General features: G+C 41.6%; 1 protein-coding gene across 1 annotated transcript in view; it reads left to right on the top strand.

Moving 5' to 3' along the window:
- Positions 1-22507, top strand: part of CDK13 (cyclin dependent kinase 13) — a 46847-nt gene that overhangs the window by 9836 nt on the left and 14504 nt on the right. The window contains 6 exon segments of the mRNA XM_026034976.1: positions 1737-2368; positions 5092-5269; positions 6069-6208; positions 9660-9830; positions 18428-18617; positions 21327-21383. Coding sequence (XP_025890761.1) covers positions 1737-2368; positions 5092-5269; positions 6069-6208; positions 9660-9830; positions 18428-18617; positions 21327-21383 — 1368 coding nt within the window.

Genomic DNA, 22507 nt, shown 5'->3' with positions numbered 1-22507 from the left:
TTCTTCCTTCTAGGTGTCCTTAGATCTGTTCGGATTGATTTCAGTTTTATTTATAGTATTTTGACGCTTATGATATAATATATATTCTTCATACTGTTTCAATCCCTCCTACGTAATCTTCCTATTACTTAACTTTTTATTTTGCTCTGAAAAATCTCTTTTATAACACAGGAAAAGTTATAAACTTGGAAATTGACAAACAGGGCTGTCAAATAGAAATATTTCATTTTTTTGTAGTGTATGAACAAATAGTTATTCAGTCAAAAAATTGAAATGTAATTGCTTATGTTGGTGGTTAGAACTGTATGAATTCAATTGTTGCTAACATTAAGTGTGACATAATGGTGGATAGTCCTGACTGAAATGATTGTGGTTGGCTATTATTTTCTTTAAACTCTTACCTATTTTTGTATCTTGGTGCTATCTCATGAACATTGAAGTTCCCCTCTTTTGTGAAAATTTTGTATTTCCAATTGGTTGGAGTCCTTGTTGTTGTTGGCAAGCTAATAGATATGTGTGTGTGTGTATACATATGTATATTATATATATATGTATATGTATATTATAGATATATATAAATAAAATCCTGAAGTCATTTTTTTCCCTGCAAGTGACAAGAAATGTTTTTTTTCTCAAGAAAATAGTCTTTCACCAAACTTGAATAAATATAGTACTTATAAATCTAGCAAATATCCTTGCTATTTGTAATATGGCAACATGGATGTAAACAAATAATTATTTCATACGGTTAAACATGATAGTAGGTTAGTCTATTTGTCCTGCCTTGATATTGGGGCTTTTCTAGCCCTTCATATTAATTATAGCTTCTTTTCACTTGCTCTTAATGCAGAACAAAAAACTCCTGAGCAAATCAGGATATCCCTCTGAAAGAAGTGAATAGAGATTAATTCGTATTAATGGATTTTTTTAAAACAGTTGTCATTTGTAGCTGTTAAGTATCTTTCTCCTCTTCCTTTATTTTAGGCTGTTTTTGTCCTACAATTCTGTAGACGACTTTTCCTTTCTATTTAATCAGTCTTTTAATGCAAGCGTAGTACCATAATGCTACTTGTGGATTGTATTTGTTTATCAGTGGATGTGAAGAGTAAATGCAGGGAACTCTTTTAAATGGAAAAAGAGCTCTTTTTAGTTAAATTTTAAAACGAAAACTGAAGTTTAAGACTGTTACAGTCTTTTAGTATTGAGTATTATTTCTCAGATAATTAAGGATAATTGTCAAGTAAAACTTGACAAGTTTTTATGCTTACTAATTCAGTATTGTATTTACTTTTGTCACATTGGAACACTTTCATTTTTGTTGAATGCTGGTTGTGTGGTCAACTTAATATTTCTTAATTTTAACAGATCAATGTGGCATATATTAAAGGAAGTTATATAAGTAGCTTATTATCAGATATKCCTTAAAATAAAAACATTTCTAGGTAAGGAAAGAGGAACACTTCTCTGCTTTCTTTTCTTCTATATGCAGTTGTTTAATGGGATAAAATTTCAAAACGTGGACAGCTTTTTTTTTTTTCTAACAGTCTATTCAGGTATGGGATCTTAATTTCCACCCCCCCCCCAAGCCCCCATCATTCTCATTTCATAGGCTTTGTTTTCATCCTATATACATGTTGATAATGGGAAAAAAAAAAAAAAAAAAAAAGTCAAAGAGGCAGATAAACTGAGAAACTGGGATATTTTTAACTGGTTGAATCTTTACTGTTTTGAATCAGGAGGTCAGCAAAATCGCGAAGCAGAAGTCCATATTCCTCAAGGCACTCGAGGTCTCGTAGCAGACACAGGTTATCTAGGTCCAGAAGTCGTCATTCGAGTATTTCGCCGAGTACCCTGACCCTGAAGAGCAGCCTGGCTGCCGAGTTGAACAAAAACAAGAAAGCAAGAGCTGCTGAGGCAGCCAAAGCCAGCGCGAAAGCTTCCAACGCTTCCACACCTACCAAGGGGAACGCGGACGCCGCTGTCAGCGCGCCTCAAGTGAACAATGTGAAGGACCTGAAGAAAATAAAAGTTGAGCAGACACCTTCTCCAACAAGCAGTGCAAATTTGAAAAACGATAAGGCGAAAGCGAAGGTTTCCCTTCCCGAGACGAAAGGGGAGAATAATTTAATTGCAGAGAAAGTTCCAAAGCAGAAGGCGGTGGCGGCGGCAGCGGTGAAAGAGAGTAAACCAGCTGCTGTGAAGCAGCAACCAGCCGTTGCTGTGAAAGAGAAGAGCAAACCGAGCGCGCCCGCTGTAACCACCAAGGAGAAGGAGCGAAATGTTGCACTACCAACCTCCACACTGCCGCCCTTGCCTTTGCCTCCCACGCTGCCTGAAGATAAAGAGACCGAGAGGTGAGTTGTGGCATYGGCTTGTTTTGGGGGCTTGGTTGCTGGTTTATTCTAGGAGGAAGCTTTCCATGAAAATGCGGCTGAACGGTTGTTTTCAAGTTGCAGGTACTTGGCAGCTTTGGAAATACTGCTCACACAATTGGAGATAGCGAGTTGAGCGCAAAGGTACATGCTGGTGAGGGAAAAGATGAATTCAATAGCGTTATCTGAAAAAGGTTTAATTGGCTGGGATTTCAGGCAAGGATGCTCTTTCCTTTGAATGACAAGTGGTTTTTCAGCTGTGTGTTATTTTATTGTAACTTGTTTTGGATATCAGTATTTTTTTTTTTTAATGTATTCTCATATAACAAAAAAGAGGTTCATGGCTTGTTGCTCATCTTCACTTATACAGCATAAACATTTGCCTGCAGCGAAAACTTCATGCGTGTACTTCAAGTGCCATCTGATTTTAGACTGCATTAAGACTCTCCATAGCCCTGATGGAGAATATTTGTTATTACTTGTGTTGGAAACTTAGGCAAATGAGCAGTAATTTTACCATTTGTATTTTGGGTTTGATGGTGAYGTTTAGAAAAAATCCCCCTTGATATTAATTGTATTTTGTATGTCTCGAATACATGAGAGATCATCATCTCWCAACATGTAAAGCAATTTCTCAGCACCAAAGTAGGAACTCCTAGTGTGACACAGCTGTGTAGAAAGTGAAGCTGTAAAAGAGAAATTCCAAACCTTAGAAATACCTTATTTCATATTTCATATCTGTGAAACTAGTTTCTTATCTCCTGTTCTTTGAAAAGTATCTAGTATATGTCAGTAAAAGTTGTTAGAAACAGTTATAAACAATTCTCTGTGTATTTACTAACAGCCTAATGCAGACAAGGTGTTGGACAATTTTTTTTTAGCGATGAAAGGGAAATTGCTTCTCGCCTCCAGCAAATGTCATTCCAATCGTTCAGAATTACAGATGTACAGATGCATTCATTACAAAGCCATCCTCTAAAGATAAATGGCATTTCTGATTATTTGGCTATTATTTGATAACAAGATTCACTGCCTTAACTAAAAGCTAAGTTACCATGTGTGGCCTGTATGTGGTGACCGGCTCTGCAGTGTTGTGGTAGTGTGAAATTTTGTCCTCAGAATGGCTATTGGTTCTATTGATTAATAGCTTTTAAATCTAAGAACTGTTTTAACTACTGTTAAACCACATGTGAGATTGTGCAGAAAGCTTAATGGCTGTGAACAGCTGCTTTGGGAAGATGAATGGTGAGAGTATAGAGTGTCAGTAGTGCTTTGCTCTGCCTRTCTGAAGTTCTGGACTTTGAATCAGAACCTGATAAACCTGAAGTCATCCAAGAAAAATGATCTGGTTTTGGAAGGGGAAGGGGGACAGCAGTGGTGTTTACTTTGGACTCATGGTTACTGCAGGGCAATTGTGTCTGCAAAGGAAGCTTGATGCTCTGCAGAACTGGCTGGCCTCATATGCAGTTCAGTAGGTATCTAATAAWCTCGTAAATAAGCTGTCTATAGGAGCAGCCGTGTTGCAAACCCSCTGCATAGGTTAGCTGAAAGGGGGAACTGTGCTGGTGGTCAGCGGGGTGTGATTTAGCAGACTTGCAAAAGGGCTTTTCTTGGCTGCTTCTGTTTTCATGTAGTTGTTTCGAAACCTGCTTCAGAACCTCTAGTGTATTGTGCTCTCCCTAATGCARAGAGCTGGCTGGCAGAACTGCTAGCCTGGAGCAGGTATTTGAACTTCCAAATTGAGACTTTTTCTTTGCCGTGCTGAATCCTTGCTCTGTTGGAAGGTGGCTGCTTTACAGCCCACCACCCATTCTGCCTGGGATGAGGACAGTGCGTGCATCCTTGAAGTTCCTCTTTGAATTCAGGCAGTGGCAGCTTGAGAAATGCAAGTCATTCCAGTGTTCTGTTTTTGTGATGAAACGTAGATGGAAGGCACTGGAAACATTGGAATGCTTTACTCATAATTATTGCAGTTAGTAATCTACAGATATTTAAGAAAGAATGTGTGTTCTTCATGATGCAAGATAGGAAGTTCTTTGTAAGTAGATGAGAAGTTTTAGGAAAAGCTCCATAAAAGGTTCCCAGAGGAAGAGGATGACAGTAGGATAGCATGATCTGAAGTGTTTCAGTGAATATATGAGATTGATGGAGTCTGAATCACATGGTGTGGATAACTCCATAATAACCTGCAGGTTTCGTGACCGTGTTAGTTATCTTTGGAGAGCAACGTTACAGGGCATTGGATCAGTATAATATTTTTTTGTGTGGGAAGTCAGCTGGACTACAGATTCCACCTCTGTGCTCCTGAGACCTGGGGGCAACGGGGCCCTAGATGCTCTTGATAACTCAGGCTGGGAGCTTGGAAAAGAACCTCATGTGGCAGCAGAAATCTGGGCTGGAAGCCCCGGGCACTTTGTTGCTCTGGCAGGGGAGGTTTGCTGTGTCATCCGACTGGCTCTCTCACCAGGCATGCGAGGTCTTAAAATCTGATTTCACAATTTCTGTAGAATTTCAGTAGTTATCTGTGCATCTTTCACAGCACTGTTTGCTATTTGTAAAGTGTAAATCCAAGTCCTGCAGATTTTGAGTACAGAGGTTTCAATTTTCTGTGCACAAAGAAGCCCGGAATATACTGAAGAATATAGTAATCCCAATGGGTTTTCCTGCATGTATTTTAATCCCATTGCACTGTGTTCAACATGCTAGTAAACCTGTCATCTTTTTACTAGTTTACGAGAGAATATTTCAGTGAAGTCGGTTAAAGAAGCAGAGAAGAAGCTTCGCCATCTGCTCGCRGACCTGCCGCTGCCACCCGAGCTGCCCGGAGCACCCGAGTTATCTAAAAGTCCTGAGGAGAAGAAACCGGTGGTTCAGTTACACRCCAAGAGGCGACCCAAGTATGTTTGCTAGCCTTTGTGAGGGAATTGCTCCAGCAAAAATGATGGTTACTTTCAGACGTGCTCTGCAAACGTTTACCATGTTTTGTTGCTTAACGTTCCTGAGGTGTGAATCAAAGTGCACGGTTTATTGCCACTTATTGTATGAAGCTGCTTACCTAATAAGGTCTTAATTTTGAGTTTTATTCAGGTTTGCAGCAGTCCTTAGGTATGTTACCAGTGCCAGAGGTTAGGGGATTGATAATTCTACTTTGTGTGACTTGTACAAACGCTGATAAAATCTCATCCCTTGTTTATATCTCTGTTGTTACCGCTGTAGGTCTCCTTTTTTTGTTGCTCTTGCTTGTTTTCAGTTCTGTACAGCGCAGCGATAAGCAAGTGAACAGAAGTGGCAGACAGAATAGTCAGTTGGGGGGCAGCCTSTTGATGGTTGAGCTGTACAGTTCCATGTTGTATATCAAGTGTAAAAACTTCCCTGGCAATCCGTGGCCTTACTATAAAATCCAGTGCAAACTGTTKAAAGTATATTTCACTTCTGCAATGTTCACAGTTCGTGTTGTAACAACAGAGCTGCAACATCTGCACAGCAAGGAGAACCGAGTTGAAAGCTTTTACAAAAAGTATTTGTGTCAAAACCAACATTAACAAGTTGAATTTTGAAAGCTCCCTTACTTAAGTTTTTAAAGTCTTTTATGTGTGAAGAAGCCATGACACAAAAAGGACATTCTTTTTTTAAATTTCAAAGTTTATAGAGGCTTTTTTTAAGGCTGTGTTCTTAGATATGCTTATTGTTTTCTAGAATATGTGGACCACGACACGGTGAAACGAAAGAAAAAGAAATAGACTGGGGAAAGCGCTGTGTGGATAAATTTGACATCATTGGGATTATCGGTGAAGGCACTTATGGGCAGGTTTACAAAGCCAGAGATAAAGACACAGGTAGGCTCAAAAGTCTAAATGTAATGCTGCAACTTGAAAAATTCAACGGTTGTTTATTTTTTGTATATTGAGTAAAATTTGTGGTATTCTGCTCGTTACACTCGTTACACATGGGTGTTTGGAAATGTTTGTTTTGTCTGAATTGTAAGTTATCTTTTGAGTCTTGGAAAATCATTTACCTGTAGAGTTGTGACTGGAAGCTTAAGTAGTTGAGGAGTCCTGATCCTTTTTTTTTTCCTCTCTTTAAGCTTTGATGTTCTGCACACAATTAACGGAGTGAAGAGAGTGGAGTCGGGGTGGGGGGAAGCTGTGTGGAAACTAAATGGCCCTCTAGACAGTTTGCAGAGGGACACAGGGGTGAAAGACCATCTTCACTAGACTTAACTGTTTTTCTCCTTCATACTCAATAGCTACTGTCTGGTACTTGGGAGAGAATCTTCCTCTCTTCCATGCTGCTTTGAAAAATTGGTTACTTGTCTTTTTTTTTTTTTTTTTTGGCAGTATATCATGTAACTAACTTTACAATAGTTTTTTTTTTGTGTTACTTTGTTTTAATTTCATGTAGTTAAACAGCATGTTGCTCAAATGAGCAAGTGTGAAACACTGCAGTATGTGAAAACGTTATCACTGCATCTGAACAGAAAATACAATGAAGTGGATTTTTGTTACATGCTGTACTTGGCTTGATCATTTGATGTTCAAGTGGGAGTTCTCTCTGTGACTGCTTTCCCTTTTGGCTTATTTGTGCACACCTTGAACCTGGATGATTTTCTGCTTTAACAGTACCTGAAGCCCAGAGGATCACATAGCAGCTTCATTTYTGTGGTGTGCAGAAGAACAAGTGCTGTGACTGTGCCTGCTTCTGAGCAATTCGCCTCCGCTTGTCTGAGCTCACAAACTTTATTTCTTACCTTAAGTACAAGTGTCACAGATTTTAGTTTTACCGCTTACCATGGAGCCACTGCAAGTCAGTGTTTGGAGCGGCTTCTAGSGCTCCTGTAATGCTGTTCTTGGTGCATTTAACTTTGTGACACATTTGTAACCACATTGGCCTCTTTGGTAACTTTGAGAGTATTTGTGGCAGTCATTTTTTATCCTGCAGTTGAAGTTGTTGCTCTATGTGTTGAACAGCAAGTGTTGTATTGGCTTGGGCATTCAGATCTTGCCCTGAAAGATCTGCCCTTGTGCCCTTCAAGCYGTGTTGTAACAGCCTCTGCGTTGGGCTTGCAAAGCAGTGGCATTGAAGAGGGAAGGCAAAGATGTTGCATCAGCTCCAGACTGGTCTCTGAAACCGCGCCTTGGGAATGTGGCTTTTGAGAATGGGAGTTGTTCAGATTTGTGGTCTGCTTTTAGTGGGTCCTTCCAGCTCCAGAGGAACAGAACTCACGTTTTTGTGTAATGGCACCTGTCTGGAGACTCTTGGGCTGTCACAACCACTGATGAATCTCATCAGAGCACTAGCACGTCTGCTGGGCTGGCAGTAGTTGCTCCTTGCACRGGTGGCCTGCTTGGATGAAGGATATGTCAGAGGCTGCTTTTCTGCCCTCTACTGTCTCTGATGTTGCAGTAGGAGCAGGTTCTTTGCTGTCTGCACCATTGCCTCCTTTGGAGTGGTTGTTAAGAGGGCCTAGAAAGTTGGACAATGATCCTTGTATATATGCAGAAGATATCTTTATATCCTGTGTTATTCCAGTTTGTGTTGTAGCTTGATGCATCATCTTTGAGGTATGATCTGGGAGGCATTATCTTCTGGGGTTAAGAACTGGTCTCACTGCATCAGTGACATACTCCTCTGAGACTGCAACGTTAGGATTTCCTTCATTCCTTCCTCCTTACTGCAACCTTTGCTTTTGGTCCTGTCTGCTTTATGGGTAACTTGCTCTGCTTTGCCTGACAGATCACCATAGAAGCTATTAAATGTTAGTGGAGCTCACAACAACATCTTGGCATCCTGCGTTCCACTGCTAGCACCTCTTTCTGACCAACACTGGCTGAAGGGAAGGACTTGTCTGCGTGTTTACTGCTTTTGAGCCCTCTCCATAACGTTTCCCTCGCAACAGCCCTGTGACCTCGAGTGCTTACTTCTATGTGTCAGTGTAGTTACATTGCTTCCTTCCAGGGATGCCACAAAGCATTAGCCCTGCTGACTCTTGTTCTGTTACTTCAGTGTTAGTTCCCAATCTGTGTGGCACGCCGCAGTGCAATGTATTGTATGTGCATCATATACGCTGCTGCAAGATATGCCTGTGCTTTCATTGAACTTCTCACTAAAGGAAGTGGATAAGTTGGCATACAGGTTCTMGATAGCCTCCATCAGGAGGAGATGGTGTTGCTGCCATTTTGCACTGTAGCTTTATCCAGCCCAGCCTGCAGTAAAATAAATGAAGAAAACTTCCTCACAGGATGTATGGATGAGACGTACTCTTTATTAACAGAAGATTGAGCCTCCTGGAAGGCTTTTTGCCTTAATTAGGGAATTGGCTCAACAAATGAGGTTCTCCTAGAGGTTGTTTCTTCCTCGAGTCAGTCAGACCGCAGCAAAGGTGGTTGTGGCTTTGAGCTGCTGTCCGTGACCTCCTTGTAGCACGTGCCTGTTGCCAAGACCAGCCATGGAGCTTTTCTCGTGCTCTCTGATCTCTGAAGGAGGACCCTTCAGAGCAGTCCTCCCAGCCAGGAACTCCAGCTCCTTGTCATTCAGGTGTTTTGTGTGCAACGTTGTTTGGAGTTGCTTGTAACATTAATGTACTCATAGCTACGTGAAAGAAAGGTTACCTGYCTGCAACTGTTCTTTAATGTGTTTTGTCTGTACAAATGTATGTTGGCAAACCTTATTCTTCCAGGTCTGTGCAGGACTTTGGGGGGTTCTGAGGCAAGGATGGCCTTTTCCCTTGTAAGAGGTTTGTGAGAGACATGCAGACCAGGAGAGGAGGTTCCTGCAAGTGCTGCATTCAAATGAAGCTTTCATTAAAATGTTAACATTTGCATTCATGTGACTTTCAGTGCTTGTGGGAGAAACCTTGGGCTTAATTGTGTTTGTTAGATAGGCTACACCTGAGAAGAACAATAAGCTTTCTGGTCTTCATAAAACACACCTTCCTCATTGGAGGGCAGGAGGAGGAGAATCTTTCTTTGCATTCTGACCTGTGATGTTAAGAGTAAGAAATTTATAGCASACATAGGCACCTGACTGTAAAGCTACTGCTGAGCATTGATGGTAGATGTGGTTTTATAGATGTAGATGTGTGTGRACTCAGTGTGGAAAATCAGATCACAGGTAAGTGAGGCTTAATAGATGTCAGCTGACAACTCTCGTATCCGGTGTCATTTTCTCTATGTGACTGTTTCCCCAAATTGCCCTAGTTAAATTTCCCGTCAGCATAGCACTGGTACTTGTTTGCTATTCTTAGCTTGTTTGCTATTTTTAATGTTTTACGTTGAAATTTTCTCATAGGAGAAATGGTGGCACTAAAGAAAGTACGTCTAGATAATGAAAAGGAAGGATTTCCTATTACTGCTATTCGGGAGATTAAGATTCTTCGACAGCTTAATCACCAAAGCATTATCAACATGAAGGAAATAGTGACGGATAAGGAAGATGCTTTGGACTTCAAGAAGGACAAAGGTATGTTCACTACCACGGGGGTTTGTTATTTGTGGCCATGGTCTGCGCTGCAGGGACTGAACGGATTTTGTTAAAAATGTTTGTAAATTGTGACCTTTAGCAAGGGGATATAGTGGGATTTGGTTGCTGTTGGAAGTCCTTTACTTGACTCGGTGCTGCGTTCTGTTTATACAGACTTTTTTTTGTGAATATTCTATGGAGTAAAAGGTTTCTTTCTGTTGCTTGATGATATTTTTTAGAGAAGAACAGAACAGATGTTTGACTTCTTGTCACACGCAGCTTAGGAGGGCAGTGACAAGGGGAAGATCTTACACGGGAGGTTTTTAGCCTTTTGCTGCTTTTGTAATCTTTTATCATAACATGTGAAGAGACATTTTTTATTACAGGCCTCGTTTTTGTCGGAGCGGTGTTTCAGCTTTTCAGAGCTGGAGTGTGTGTGCCTTGAAGGCTGGAAGGGTGAATGAAAGCAAAATTTGTGCTCTTTTTGTTCCTGCAGTGTTAAGCCTGGCGGCTGTGAGTTGCAGCAGCCTCTTCAGCTAGAGAATCAAGTGCACAGGAGGGAAGTTGCTCAGTGTGGCTGCTTGCTGCCTTTGATATTGGAGTGATCACTTGGTCTTCGGAGGCTGTTTCCTTGTAATTAYAAGTCTTATAAATGGATAATTTCATGGCATTTTAGTGTCCTGTGGACGATCTTGRTGAGTGATTGGGCTGAGGAGCGTGTTTGGAATGTGCCAGCCCTGCTGCTTCCCTGTTCTCCCTTCCCCAGTTACTGCAGGGAATGCCCAGCAAAAACCTGCGTACAAAACTGCATCTGTACTGCYGAGTCAGCAGAAACATCAGCTGACACCGTGAGTCAGAAGATGACAGTCAAAGTTAGGCAGGAATCGGGTGYGTTTTCCAGCATCTTTTAGAAGGTAAAAAACCCTGAAGAGTTTGCAGCGCTGACCTGCTTGGGAAGGAGGGGAGTTTATCGGCAGGTTGGAGTAGGAATATTGATCAAAACAGTTTCCTAGGTGTGTGCAGGTGCAGTGGTGAGCAGCGGCTTTGTATAGAGTTTTCATTAGATCTAAGCTGCCGGGCTAATGAGATCCCCTTGAGCCTTGACTTCGGATTTAATGTCTTACTAATAGACGGTCTCCCTTTCAGTGTGCTGCTATATCGAGAATTGAATTGAAAGGGTTTTGGGGGTTTTGATATTGCTTTCAATTTATTTACACATTCATATTTAACAGCTTATTAAATATGTCTTTAGTAAGCCCTGTAAAGGAGGGAACTTTGCTAAAGGTCCTAGAATAAAACTTGCTTCTGGTAGTCTTGAAAGCAGTAGCAAGAAAATGGGGCTGCGCTGCTGTGATTTGGCTGCAAAAAGATAGTTTGGGTTTCCTTGCTTTGTTTTCAGGATGCTGCATTCTGTACTTCTCCAAGAAAAGTAGCTCATTATAAGGTGGGCCTTTTAGATAAGAAGTTGTGGCCAATTTCTAGTCTATGCAAGGAAGAATGCAAGCAGGAAATGCAATCATGTTCACAGTCAGCTACTTCAAGCTCAATAGGAAGACGCTTGGGCTAAGAAGGGACAAGCTGCAAAGATGACAGTGGTATTTCTTATTCAAGCACAGCTCCCAGTGAAAGCATAGTGTTTTGCTCTCATTAATGTTTTTGGTTCATTTATGTTCTTTGCTTAATTTCCCTGTGGGATATAGTTCTTATAAAACACTGCTGAAGTCCTGTATGCAGAAGTTGGGTATGAGAACATTTCTTCTCATCTCTGTTCCTCTAGCTCAGAGAAGTAAAGCTGACTTTCTGTCTAAGGTTGCTTCTCATATCCACACCCATTACTAATCTGCTCATTCACTCCAAGATTCTTTTGATGGTATCTTAATAAAGTATAGCAAATGTAATATTCTGAGAGTTAAGTAAGTGTTGGGAATGTTCTGTGTTTAAAACCTTTTTTGAAGTTGCTTTATAAGATCTTTATAAGATCTTTCTCTTCTGGAGATCTTCCAAACCCGCCTGGATGCCACCCTGTGCTGCATGCGCTAGGTGTCCCTTCCTGAGCAGGGCGGTTGGACTCGATGATCTCTAGGGGTCCCTTCCGACCTCGACCATTCTGTGATTCTGCGAGGTGGTAACACGCAAACCAGAAGTAGCTTGCTTTTGTACCACTTTGTCCCCATAGTCTTAGTCCTTCAATTATGTAGTCTTAGGTCTTTCTCATTTTTGAGCATCGACTTGTCTCAGAAATTTTAACAGCACTGTCTTTAAATAAAGTGAAAGAAAAACATATCCTGACCATTTGGGGATGTAACCTCAAAAATACCAATGACACCAATAGAAAGGATAAGATTTATTTTTCCAGGGCCATTCATTAGAAAAACGTACTGCACACACTGCAAACAGGGAAGTTTCCAGTGCCGCCTCGCGGGCAGCTTGCGTGGATTTGGGGTGTGCGTGGGGCCATCGCACCGAGCTCCTGCACTCCCCACCTGTGCAGCCTGCACAGGACTGTGCAGGTACAGTATGTATTTGCTTAGTAGTTGTGGGGGGAAGAAACTATTGAATGTGCTGTAAAAACTTGCTGATTTACATTTATTTAAAACGCCCTATCCCAGTGAGATGGCACAGGGCTGATTGTGGATGTGTGTGTGTGGCTGTAGCAGGCGCGAGCTGAAAAGGTTGGTGCTTGTGGCCAGGTCTGCTCTCAGCAGCTTTACTTGATAGTGGTGCCAATGAATTGGTGCTCACCTTCTGGAAGGAGCCTCAGGAGCTGGGGTAGTGGATCAGGAGTGGGAAACGGGGCACTTTGTGGAAGCCATCGTTTCTTCACAACGTTTTTGTGTGAGATTGCCAGTGCCATGGTAATCGAAGGAAACAAGATTTGCTTTAAAGCAGAAATTATTTGAAAACAAAGGGCAATTTGGTAGATATATTCCAATTTGCATATCTTGTAGGCAAAGTTAATCAAGCCATTTTATCGGTGGCAGGAAAAATCTTTGGAAAAAAGGCCTTGTTTTTAATATGCTTTCATCAGCTGTTTCTTCTCTTTGTTGTGTCTTGATTTTTTTTTTTTCATTGTGAAAAGCCATTTTTTTTCTTTTTTTCTTTAACCACTGTATTTCTTTTTGCTTGGGTACTTGAGATGCTCTTTTGGTTCTCCTCTGGTTCTCCCCTGCCTCTTTAATAGCTGCTTGCCATTGGCAAGTGCTTAATGGACTACATGTGGAACTGCTGTTAATAATAATAATAATAATAATAATAATAATGTTTAAACTCAACACAGAGGTTTGACCTGATTTTGTTCCCTTAGCTTATTACTGCTACAAAAACTAGTGTCTGGTGCATCTTTTGCTGCTCTGAACGTAAGGCGGGAGGTGACCTGCCTGACCTGTCTTACTCCTTTCAGCTGCAAGAGGCATTTTCAGCCCCTAGCCCAAGGGAGAATATCAGGWTCTGCATGGGAGACTTTAGTAAGAAAAATCTGGCTAACATCACTRTTAAAATATATGTGCATGTGTGTGGATTTCCTTTGAATTGTGGAGAGTTTTTTTAGGCGTTTGCAGTTCATTTTAAGATCTACATTTACTTCAGCTTTGTATTCAGCTTTGGGTTGACTTGCAGAGCAAAATTAAAGCAAGCCCTGTAGGCATGAAGTCAGTCTGTGTTCTGCAGTACACTTATCACGAGGCCTCTGGCTCTGTGGCACAAAGTTGTACAACTCTCTAGTTACTGTCTCACAGCCCTCAAGGAGCTCTTAATGTGTCTGGAAATCTGTGCTTTGGAAGGGGTCCGTGGCAGCAATGACGCTGTTGTCAGGGAGTGCTTCACTCCAGGGCTCTTCATTCCTACTGCAGGTGGTTTTATCCAGGTTTCCCGGGAAGTCTACTAGGAGATGCAAAATGAAGTGAATCTGCACTGCTTGGAGTCTTTCAGGAGGGGCAAGAAAAGCAGAATTTAATTTCCTGTGGTGCTTGGGGTTGAACTGAATGACAGATGCAGTATGGACCTGGAGAGATGACCAAATGCTTTTCATTTTGTTGTCTTGTGTGTGCTTTCTATGAAGCTGGGTGAGTGCTGACCCACCTGTGGAAGGTACCTGCTAAGGTAACACATGAGGAGAGAGACAGCTCTCGAGAAAAGGATGGTCTGTCGTGTAGCCCCTGTCCTTGGGCAAGAGGGCAAGGGCTGCTTTTTTTCGAACTGATGGATTATGCTCAACTTCAGGCACCCATTCTGATGTGGTGGATTTCTTGTAAGATGGAGAGCATCTTGTGGTGAATGCAGGATTTTTGCATCTTCCTTATTGTTAAATTAGAGGATTTGCCACTGTATTTCAGTAGATTTGCTGGCGTAATAGGCTGTAGATGGGTTMTGTTTCCATGCTGCTTTCTCCCCCAGCTGAAGCAAGCTCTGAGCCTTTGGTCTGCAAAGTTACCTGTTGCACTTGGTCTCCCACAASCAGCACAAACAAAACCAGACTGTTCTGAATTTCATAACACTCAAACATACAGCTTGCCTTGCTGTTCCCCAAATTGCTGCTGGCCTCTTCTTGCCTAAATAGTCTTCTTACTCTAGTTAAGTTATCAGGAGTAGTGTGAGTGCTTGTGTGGTACCTGGCACACTGTGTGTTTTAGAGCCTCTGGCTTCGGAGGAGTGCAGGCCTAGTTGTGTGGCTGCTCATCTTGATCCATGTTGGGGCAACAAGAGAGGAACAGTCAGATTTATTAAACAAAATCCTGATTTCCTTTTCTGACTTTTCCTCCACTTTGTCTTGTCATTTTTTTTTCTCCTCTCCCATTTCTCAGCAATGCTTCCTGGCCCAAGTGTTCCCTTGGAGGTTTCCTGCACCTTTTTCAGAGCATGGGTATCCATGTGCTCGCCGTTCGGGTTGCATTTGCTTCAAGAGAAATGCAAGTGAAGTTGCTGTGAGGCACTAACACTGTCATTAAGGAAAATCTTAATGCTGAGTGAAAATGTAAAGAAAGGAAAAATTCTTTTGTTAGGGACTAAGTTTGGCTGAAAACATCTTATAAGAGATGAAAGATAAAATGATTATGGCACTCTTGCTTTCTTTGCAGATAAGGTGGTGAATTTAGAGGCTGAGTCTTGTCTTGGTCTTTCTCAAGTTAGAAAACAGATTTGTAAGAGTTGAATGGAAAGAAAGTAGCTGGTTTCCCTAAAGTGCAGGAACCTTAAGGAATTGCTGGACAGTCACTTTCTTTTAAAATTTAAAGCTTTGAGTTTGTTAAAATTCTGTGTTCAAGAACTGCCATGGGAAACAGTGTGTCATGAGTCCTTGAAAAGAAGAGTTGAGGATGTGGAAGAGTAAATGTAATGCAATTATCTCTAATCAGTCAAACAGAAGTAAGTATCTGTGAATTGCATAGAAGAAACTGGGAGACTTATTAGCAAAATRAGAATCCAGAGAACTCCTTAAGAGTTTCCTGGAACGGGGAAGCAAAAACCAGGGAAAAGCCAAGATAGGAAAAGGGCTGAGAACACCGAGAACATGGGGTCATGACCCCATGGCCTGCAGGAACCTTTGTGCTGCTTGGAGCCAGGGGTGAAATTCCAGGAGACATCAAGGGTTTGTGAAACCCGCTGCCGTAGTGTCAGCTGCTTTGGTGCTTTTTGTGTGATAGAGAGGAGCCTTCTCATGCTCTGGTTCTCGCAGAATCACAGAATGGCTGAGGTTAGAAAGGGACCTCTAGAGACCATCTAGTCCAACCTTCCTGCTCCAGCAGGGACACYCAGAGCACGGGGCACAGGGCGGCATCCAGGCGGGTTTAGAAGACCTCCAGAGAAGGAGACTCCACAGCCTCCCTGGGCAGCCTGTGCCAGGGCTCTGTCATTCTCGCAGTGAAGAAGCTCTTCATATGGAAATGGAACTGCCTGTGCTTAAAAGATGTTCTAGATGTTCCAGCCACAGTTTTTGGCTGAAAGCTGTTTGCTTGTTTGTTTGTATTAGTAAAAAATGCGCAGTAGCCATAAGTATGAAATGCTTTATTTGTGGAAACTGCAGAATGCAGTGGCTGATCTTTCACCTACCCCTTTTTATTTATTTTTTTTAATGCTGAGGAAGCCACTTTAGCCAGTTGCTACTGAGATGCCAGTTAATAGAGAGATCCCTGGGTTTGAGGCTGCCTGGCCCAAAGGGGCATTTCGGTTTGCTAAGGTTCTGAGCCCTGGCTGCAGATGATGTTTGTAAGACTTGTGTTAAAGCATGAATTTGAAAACAGTGAAATAACTTGGAAAAACTGACCACCAAGCATCTCAGGTGGAGCTTAGAGGATCCGAACACTGATCTGTGTTTAATTGGAWGTTTTGAGAAGTCAGAAACAGTTTCTTTACAAAGTTGTGTCTGAGAAGCATTAACTTAAACTATCATCTGTWTAAGCTCTTGGATCCTCTCCTGACCTCTAACCCCAAGCACTTTTACCTTGCTTTGAGAGCAAACGCATAACTTGGTGTCCTGCTTCACTGGGCAGTTCTGGGTGATTGAGTKACAGTGCCAAAAAAAGCAGAACCTTTCTGCATCACCAGAACACCACGTGTGTTTTGGTGTTTTCTTCAGCCCCAGGAAGATGCTCCTGCGTTGGGCTTTGTGGCCACCTCGTGTGCCGCCCGGGCACCTGCCTAGCGCTGGAGAGTCCAACCATGGGTGTGGGAGCTGGAGAAGGGCACGTGCTTATTCCTGAGCTATTCTAAACCAGTGTCTCACTTTTTAACCCTTATATACTGTCATAATAACCCAAAAGGTGATTTCTTTCTAAATGCAAAAAAAAAGGGGTGAGGTTAGGATTATTTACAGCATTGGAGTGAGTCTCCTTGATTTATCATGTACCTCCCTGATAGATTCAKCTGCGAACCCCCATCCTGTATTCAACACTAGGCAATATTGCTGCTATGCAGCTGCTCCAGCTGCTGCTGCCCCATCAGCGTGCAGTGACACTGAGAAATCTCGTGATCTCAGGTGAAGATGCAGAGAAGAGCTACGTGGTATTAGCAAAGAAAAGCGGGCAGAGACATAACGCACTATTGATGCGCTCTTGCTGAGCTCATCAATAATGGAAAATGGACTCTAGGTGCTTAATTAATCAAGCAGTGCAGATCTTTAACATAACAGCAGTAAGATGAATAAGATAAAAGTCATGTAAGTAATTGTGAGTTGATTTGTATTGCGTGTTGAGGACAGTAGCACTGCTGTCAGTGCTATTATTGACAGTCCCTTCAGAAATCTGGGTACTGGGGGAAGCTGRCTAGAAAAATGAGTCATTTTAAAACATTATCTCCATCGTGGTTCCATAAAGGAAAGAATGCTTCTTTTTGTCTGTTGTCTTTTTTCCCTTTCAAGAAGAAAATATTTGTGTGGCCTTTGTTTAGGTTAAACTGAAGGGTGATGAGTTTAAGGTAAACCTGAACTCGCTTCTGCCTATGCGTGGCTTGTGAAGTCTTCCTGAGTGCCTGTAATTGCCTTCCATATTAGGAAGGCTCAAATTCCCTGATCTAATGAAAGCTAAGGGTGATTTGAAATGGTCAGATGGAATAATGTAAATTCGGTTGACTGAACCTGCAGACATCTATCRAAGGTGCCCTCATTCATTCATCCTAAAATAAACTTGCAGGTTGCACTTCAGTTTGCCTAGTAACTTCTTTGCAACTATGTTTACTTCCAATTCCAGCTTAAGTAAGTGCTAAAAATAAAAGCATAATGGTGAGGCTGTCAAGGCTAGTAGGCAAGTTTTAATACTTCCTCATTACTCAGAAAGACTCTCCTTTGACAATTTTTTTTAAAACCTTCACCTCTAGCAATGTATAYATAATATGTAGGCAGTAATGCACAGATATAATGACGATGTTTGCTCTGATACGGAAGGAGCCTTTGGCATTTCGACCTGTCGCTCTGGTGTATGTTTAGTACAGAGAGTACTAAAGTACTAAAGACTGCAGAGAACATAAAGAATTGGGTGTCATTGACTGGGTGCTCTACCCTGTTTCTGAATCTTCTCCCTTGGTGTCAGCTTCCCRTCCTGCGTGAGGGTGGCGCTTGCGGTGGCTGCTTATGAATCACGAAGACTTATGAATATGAAGACTGCCCTGAGCAGGAAATTGCTCRAGGCTGGGGCTGCTTTGCACCTAAAGGAGAAGTCTGGGTTCAGCTAAAGCTCCAAAATCCCATGGGCTCTTCCCTGTGTACCTGTGAGCTAGTGCTCTCTGTATTTTGTTTCTAGATTTCTCCACCAACTTTAGGTAGGGAATACTAACCCAGTGCAATTTTCCTTAAGTAAAATGATACTGTGATGGAGAGCCACAGGGTGAGTACATGTCAATACTCGCTGGTCGAATTTTGTTTTCTCAAATACTTGTCGACTAGAAAAATTGTTTACATGGAAAAACAATGTTAGAAAAACATTTTATAGCACTGTATTTTGTTGTTGTTGTTATTGGAAATGGGATATAGCTATAAATACTGAAAAAATGTAAATAGTTATATGTGAAAAATACTTCCTACTCTCTGAAGTAGAGAGCTGCAGCATTTTGCACTGCATTTAATCGGTCTTTTTCTCTCCTCTCTCTTTCCCTTTTACTGCTTCTTTTCTTAGGTGCATTTTATTTGGTGTTTGAATATATGGACCATGACTTGATGGGACTGCTGGAATCTGGTTTGGTTCATTTTAATGAAAATCACATAAAATCATTTATGAGACAGCTGATGGAAGGCTTGGCCTATTGCCATAAGAAGAACTTTTTGCACAGAGATATCAAATGTTCAAATATTCTACTAAATAATAGGTATGAATATTACTTCATGGATGTAAAAAGTTGTGTGTTAAGAACATCTTAAATCTTTCATTTAATCTTCTGAGTTCACCTGCTGCTTTAGGCCACTGGCAACCCCTCTTTTTTTTTTTTTTTTGCCTGGTTTCTTTACCTGCTTGTAAAATATTAATCTGATTTTACAGTTTAACACTGGATCCTGCAATTATTTGTTAAACTTCATCTGTGTTGGAGTAGCAGGATTAAAACTTAAATCCATTAGGTGACACTGAAAAAATATCTGAGTGCAAATACATTAAAACAGAATTTTAGGAAAGAAGTGTTTCATGTGTGTTCTTTTTGCTGTCCCATTTCAAAATGCCATGTCACTAGGCTGGTTCATTGCACTGTAATTCTGAGATCACCATCAGTCTGCCTAATGTTTTAGAAGAATGTTTGACCACACATGTTCAAAGTAAATTCTGTTCTTTTGGCTTGAAGTTATAGCCAGGTATCAAATGGGGCCAAGTATTTCTCACTTTTTAACTAGTTGTGCTTACAACGCAAGTTGGTAAACACACTTTCATTAGAAAAAAAAATCATAATGAACCCAAGCTGCTGTTCACCATCAGGAAGGATATTGAGAACAAGACAACATTTGGCTGCTTTATGAAGTTCAGCGCCTGTATCTTGAATTCTGTGTGCAGTTCTGATCCCTGTATTTCCAAGTAGCCCAAGGAGAACTAGAGCAGTAGAGAGAAGGACAGCTAAGGGGATGGAAGGAGACAGGAGATAAAAGCAGGGAGAGCTCCTAGTTGTGGAGAGGAGCTGGGGCCTGCAAAATCATTGTAGATGGCTCTCATGCAGAATTGTTATTCACCGAAGCCAGCAATTCTAAAATCAGGGTGCAGTTTTGGAGCTTCTTAAGAGTCTTAAGAGTATAGATTTAAAACAGACAAGAGTACCCTGACAAGAACAGGTAGCTTCCAGAATCTCTTACCAGAGAAGTCTGTCAAGRCGGTGTCAAGAGATGCAGAAAGGGACGAGACAGGTTTATGAGCAACACTATTAAGAGATGCTATAGGGAATAGCTGGGAATATGTGCTCTAGCACCCCTAATCCAAAGGTTATGGGTCAAGCATGAGGAAAAGCAGCCTTAAAGTGATCAGGTTCCCGTGTTCTCCCTGTTTATCAGCATCTGCTGCTGTTGGATACAGAATACTGGGCAGTGTGGATCAGTGGTCTCACTTGGGAGGAAGACCCAGCTTTGTCCCAGGTTTAGCCCAAGTTCAGTTTTTCCTTTCTTCCTGCTGCTTTTTTTTTATTATTTTTTTTAACCATGACCTAATCTTAGGCTGTCCTCAGTTGTGGCTCCCACGTAGTGTTCCCAGGTGCTGAGACACGAGCCCTTGCACAGGTGTACACAGCTCTGCAGCGCTCGCCTTGCCCTTGCTCTGCCCCTTTATTCCCCAGCTTATGCACTCATCTCTGGTGTTGATGCTGATGCTGGGCACATCCWGGGAGCTCGGGAGATAAGATAAAACCTGGTGGTGGAGCAGGGCTCTTTACAGCAGGGGCAAGACTTTCTCTAGGACCATGCTCTCCCCACTTCAGAACATGCAGAGCTTTCTCTCGGATATTTTCTGACCATCCCTAGAGGTTTCCACTGGAGGAAGAAAAAGTTGGTCAAAATAATTTTACACCAATATTCCAAACCAATATTACTTAAATTCCATTCCCAGTTACAGTCTGAAGCCAAACACATGCATTTCTTGTTGTTTAGCTATGCAACCTAAAGCATCTTTGGTCAATAGTCATTGGTCATCCAGAAATACGATATCTGAGCAACAGGCATATGAACTTGTAGGATGTGTTTCTTTGCTTCTGGGAAACCTCTATAAAGTGTAAAAGCAGCTCCAAACACACATCTGCAGTGTGTGCAATGGAAAACACAGTGGGATCTGGATGTTTTATATCACAAAATAGTATTTCCCACCCTATTTTGATGAACTAAGCTGAAAGTGACAGGAGTTTTAAACGCTCATTCATTTCATGTGTTAGAAGTGTGCAGGTAACTTTCTGCACATGATATCCAGACTTTCCAGGGGATGGGGCACCTGTTTATCAGGTGGTTTGTGCAGTCCCTTTCAGCCAGGGAAAAAGCCAGGCCAGACCTCAGTGTGGTTCTTCCCCTCCTCACCTCAGGGAAAGCTGAAGAGGGGCTTGGGGGCAGTGTCATTCAGCATGTAGGCAACCACAGCAAAAATAAAAGCCTTCATCTGGCCAGGCACCCTGATTTAGAGGCCAAACGAGCACTTTTTCAAGAGCCAAACGAGACATTGACACCTTCTTACAAGGAAGCAGGACTGCTCATGGACATTTGCTGTACAGGTGCTTGTGCTGGCATTACATTAACTCCTAAGCATAGAAAATAGCAGGTTTCTCCCGCAGATTTTTACTGCAGTGTAGCTGATTTTAATGCTTTAGAGTTGTAAGCCCAGACCTTACGTATCCTGTGATAAAGATGCCATTTTATTTTGCTTATCTTACTCTGATATTGTCATTTAGCATGCTTGCTAATTGAAGAGGTGCAGAGATTGCAAGATATTTCCTCATCATTGACGTGAATTACGAGTTCCAGTAATGTGAATTTCAGATAGTTGCAGCTGCCTGAAAATCTGAAACTTAACCCCCTTTGGGGGAGGACACCTTAACCACTGAGTAATTCTTTGCTTTTTCCACCAGAGGGCAGATAAAGCTTGCAGATTTTGGCCTTGCTCGGCTGTACAACTCAGAAGAAAGGTAAGATGATACCACTATGTGAAAACGCATTCAGGRGCTTGATTTCTTATGTAATTCTCAGTATTAGGAGGGCCGGAGAATGTGATTTGTTTTTCTTAGAAATGTTATGATACTGCAATGTAAATGATTGCTTAAGAGAATGAAAAAATGAGAAAAATGTGTGTGTCCTGTAATGTATTAAGACATAGATACCTCTCTTTGTAAATATATTGCCTTTCCAAATGTTCTAGATAAATAATTTTAGAGAAGAGACATGAATAGATTGGAAATGAGGGGTTGCAGTTCTAAGTAGGCTGGTTGCATCAGGGTGCAGGTTTTACTTAATATTGGTTTATGGTCCTGTAACCCTAACATATGAATTCCGTATTGTTAACTTGGAAAAGGTGTACTTAGGAAGAGGAAAGTGAAATTCTTATGCCTCTGGGATTAATATGGACAAGAATCGGCATACAGCCTCTTTCTAAAAAGGCATTGATTTGTGTAAGACTTAACCTTAATTTTGAAGAGATTAGTTTTATTCTTTAAACAGTCAGTCATGTTGAAATTGCTGGAACCAGATGAGTTTAAATAAAAAAAAAAATCTGAAACTTCCTGTGACTTCTCTTGTTATTGGCTTCAGTGTATTTGAACTTAAGAAATAGGTGCACAGTTGATACGACTCAGAACTCCCTAAATGTTGCTTGTAATCTCTTACAYTTGTCACTTGTGTAAGTGGTAATATATAGAAGTGCTTAATTTCCCAAACTGAGTGTGTGTATCTTTTGCACCGCTGCATACACCAGGCGATTGCACACAGGGAATATTAGTGAATTAGAGAATATTATTCTCTAATATTAGAGAATATTAGAACTTGATTCCTGCGGGCCTGAGTGGGGAGCGGCACCGCTGACATTGCTCTTGCGAGTCTGTCATCTCCTCGCAGAGCTTTGAGCTTGCTGCTGCTGGCGCTGGCAGCAGCTTCATCATCTCCTGCACTGTTATTTCAGGAATGGACAGTAATGGAAACTGTTGAGCATAGTAGCAGGATAGGATCATCTTAGCAGCTGGTGGGCAGTGCAGTTTCTCTGTGGAGGTATTTGTAGTAAAATGCCACCCAATCCCACTGTTGTAATATGCAGCAAACC

The sequence above is a fragment of the Nothoprocta perdicaria genome, unplaced genomic scaffold, assembly GCF_003342845.1.
Source record: "Nothoprocta perdicaria isolate Ctin4 unplaced genomic scaffold, notPer1 scaffold_154, whole genome shotgun sequence".
NCBI lineage: Eukaryota > Metazoa > Chordata > Aves > Tinamiformes > Tinamidae > Nothoprocta > Nothoprocta perdicaria.
Note: the sequence above shows the minus strand (reverse complement) of the source record. Positions and strands in the feature narration are given on the sequence as shown.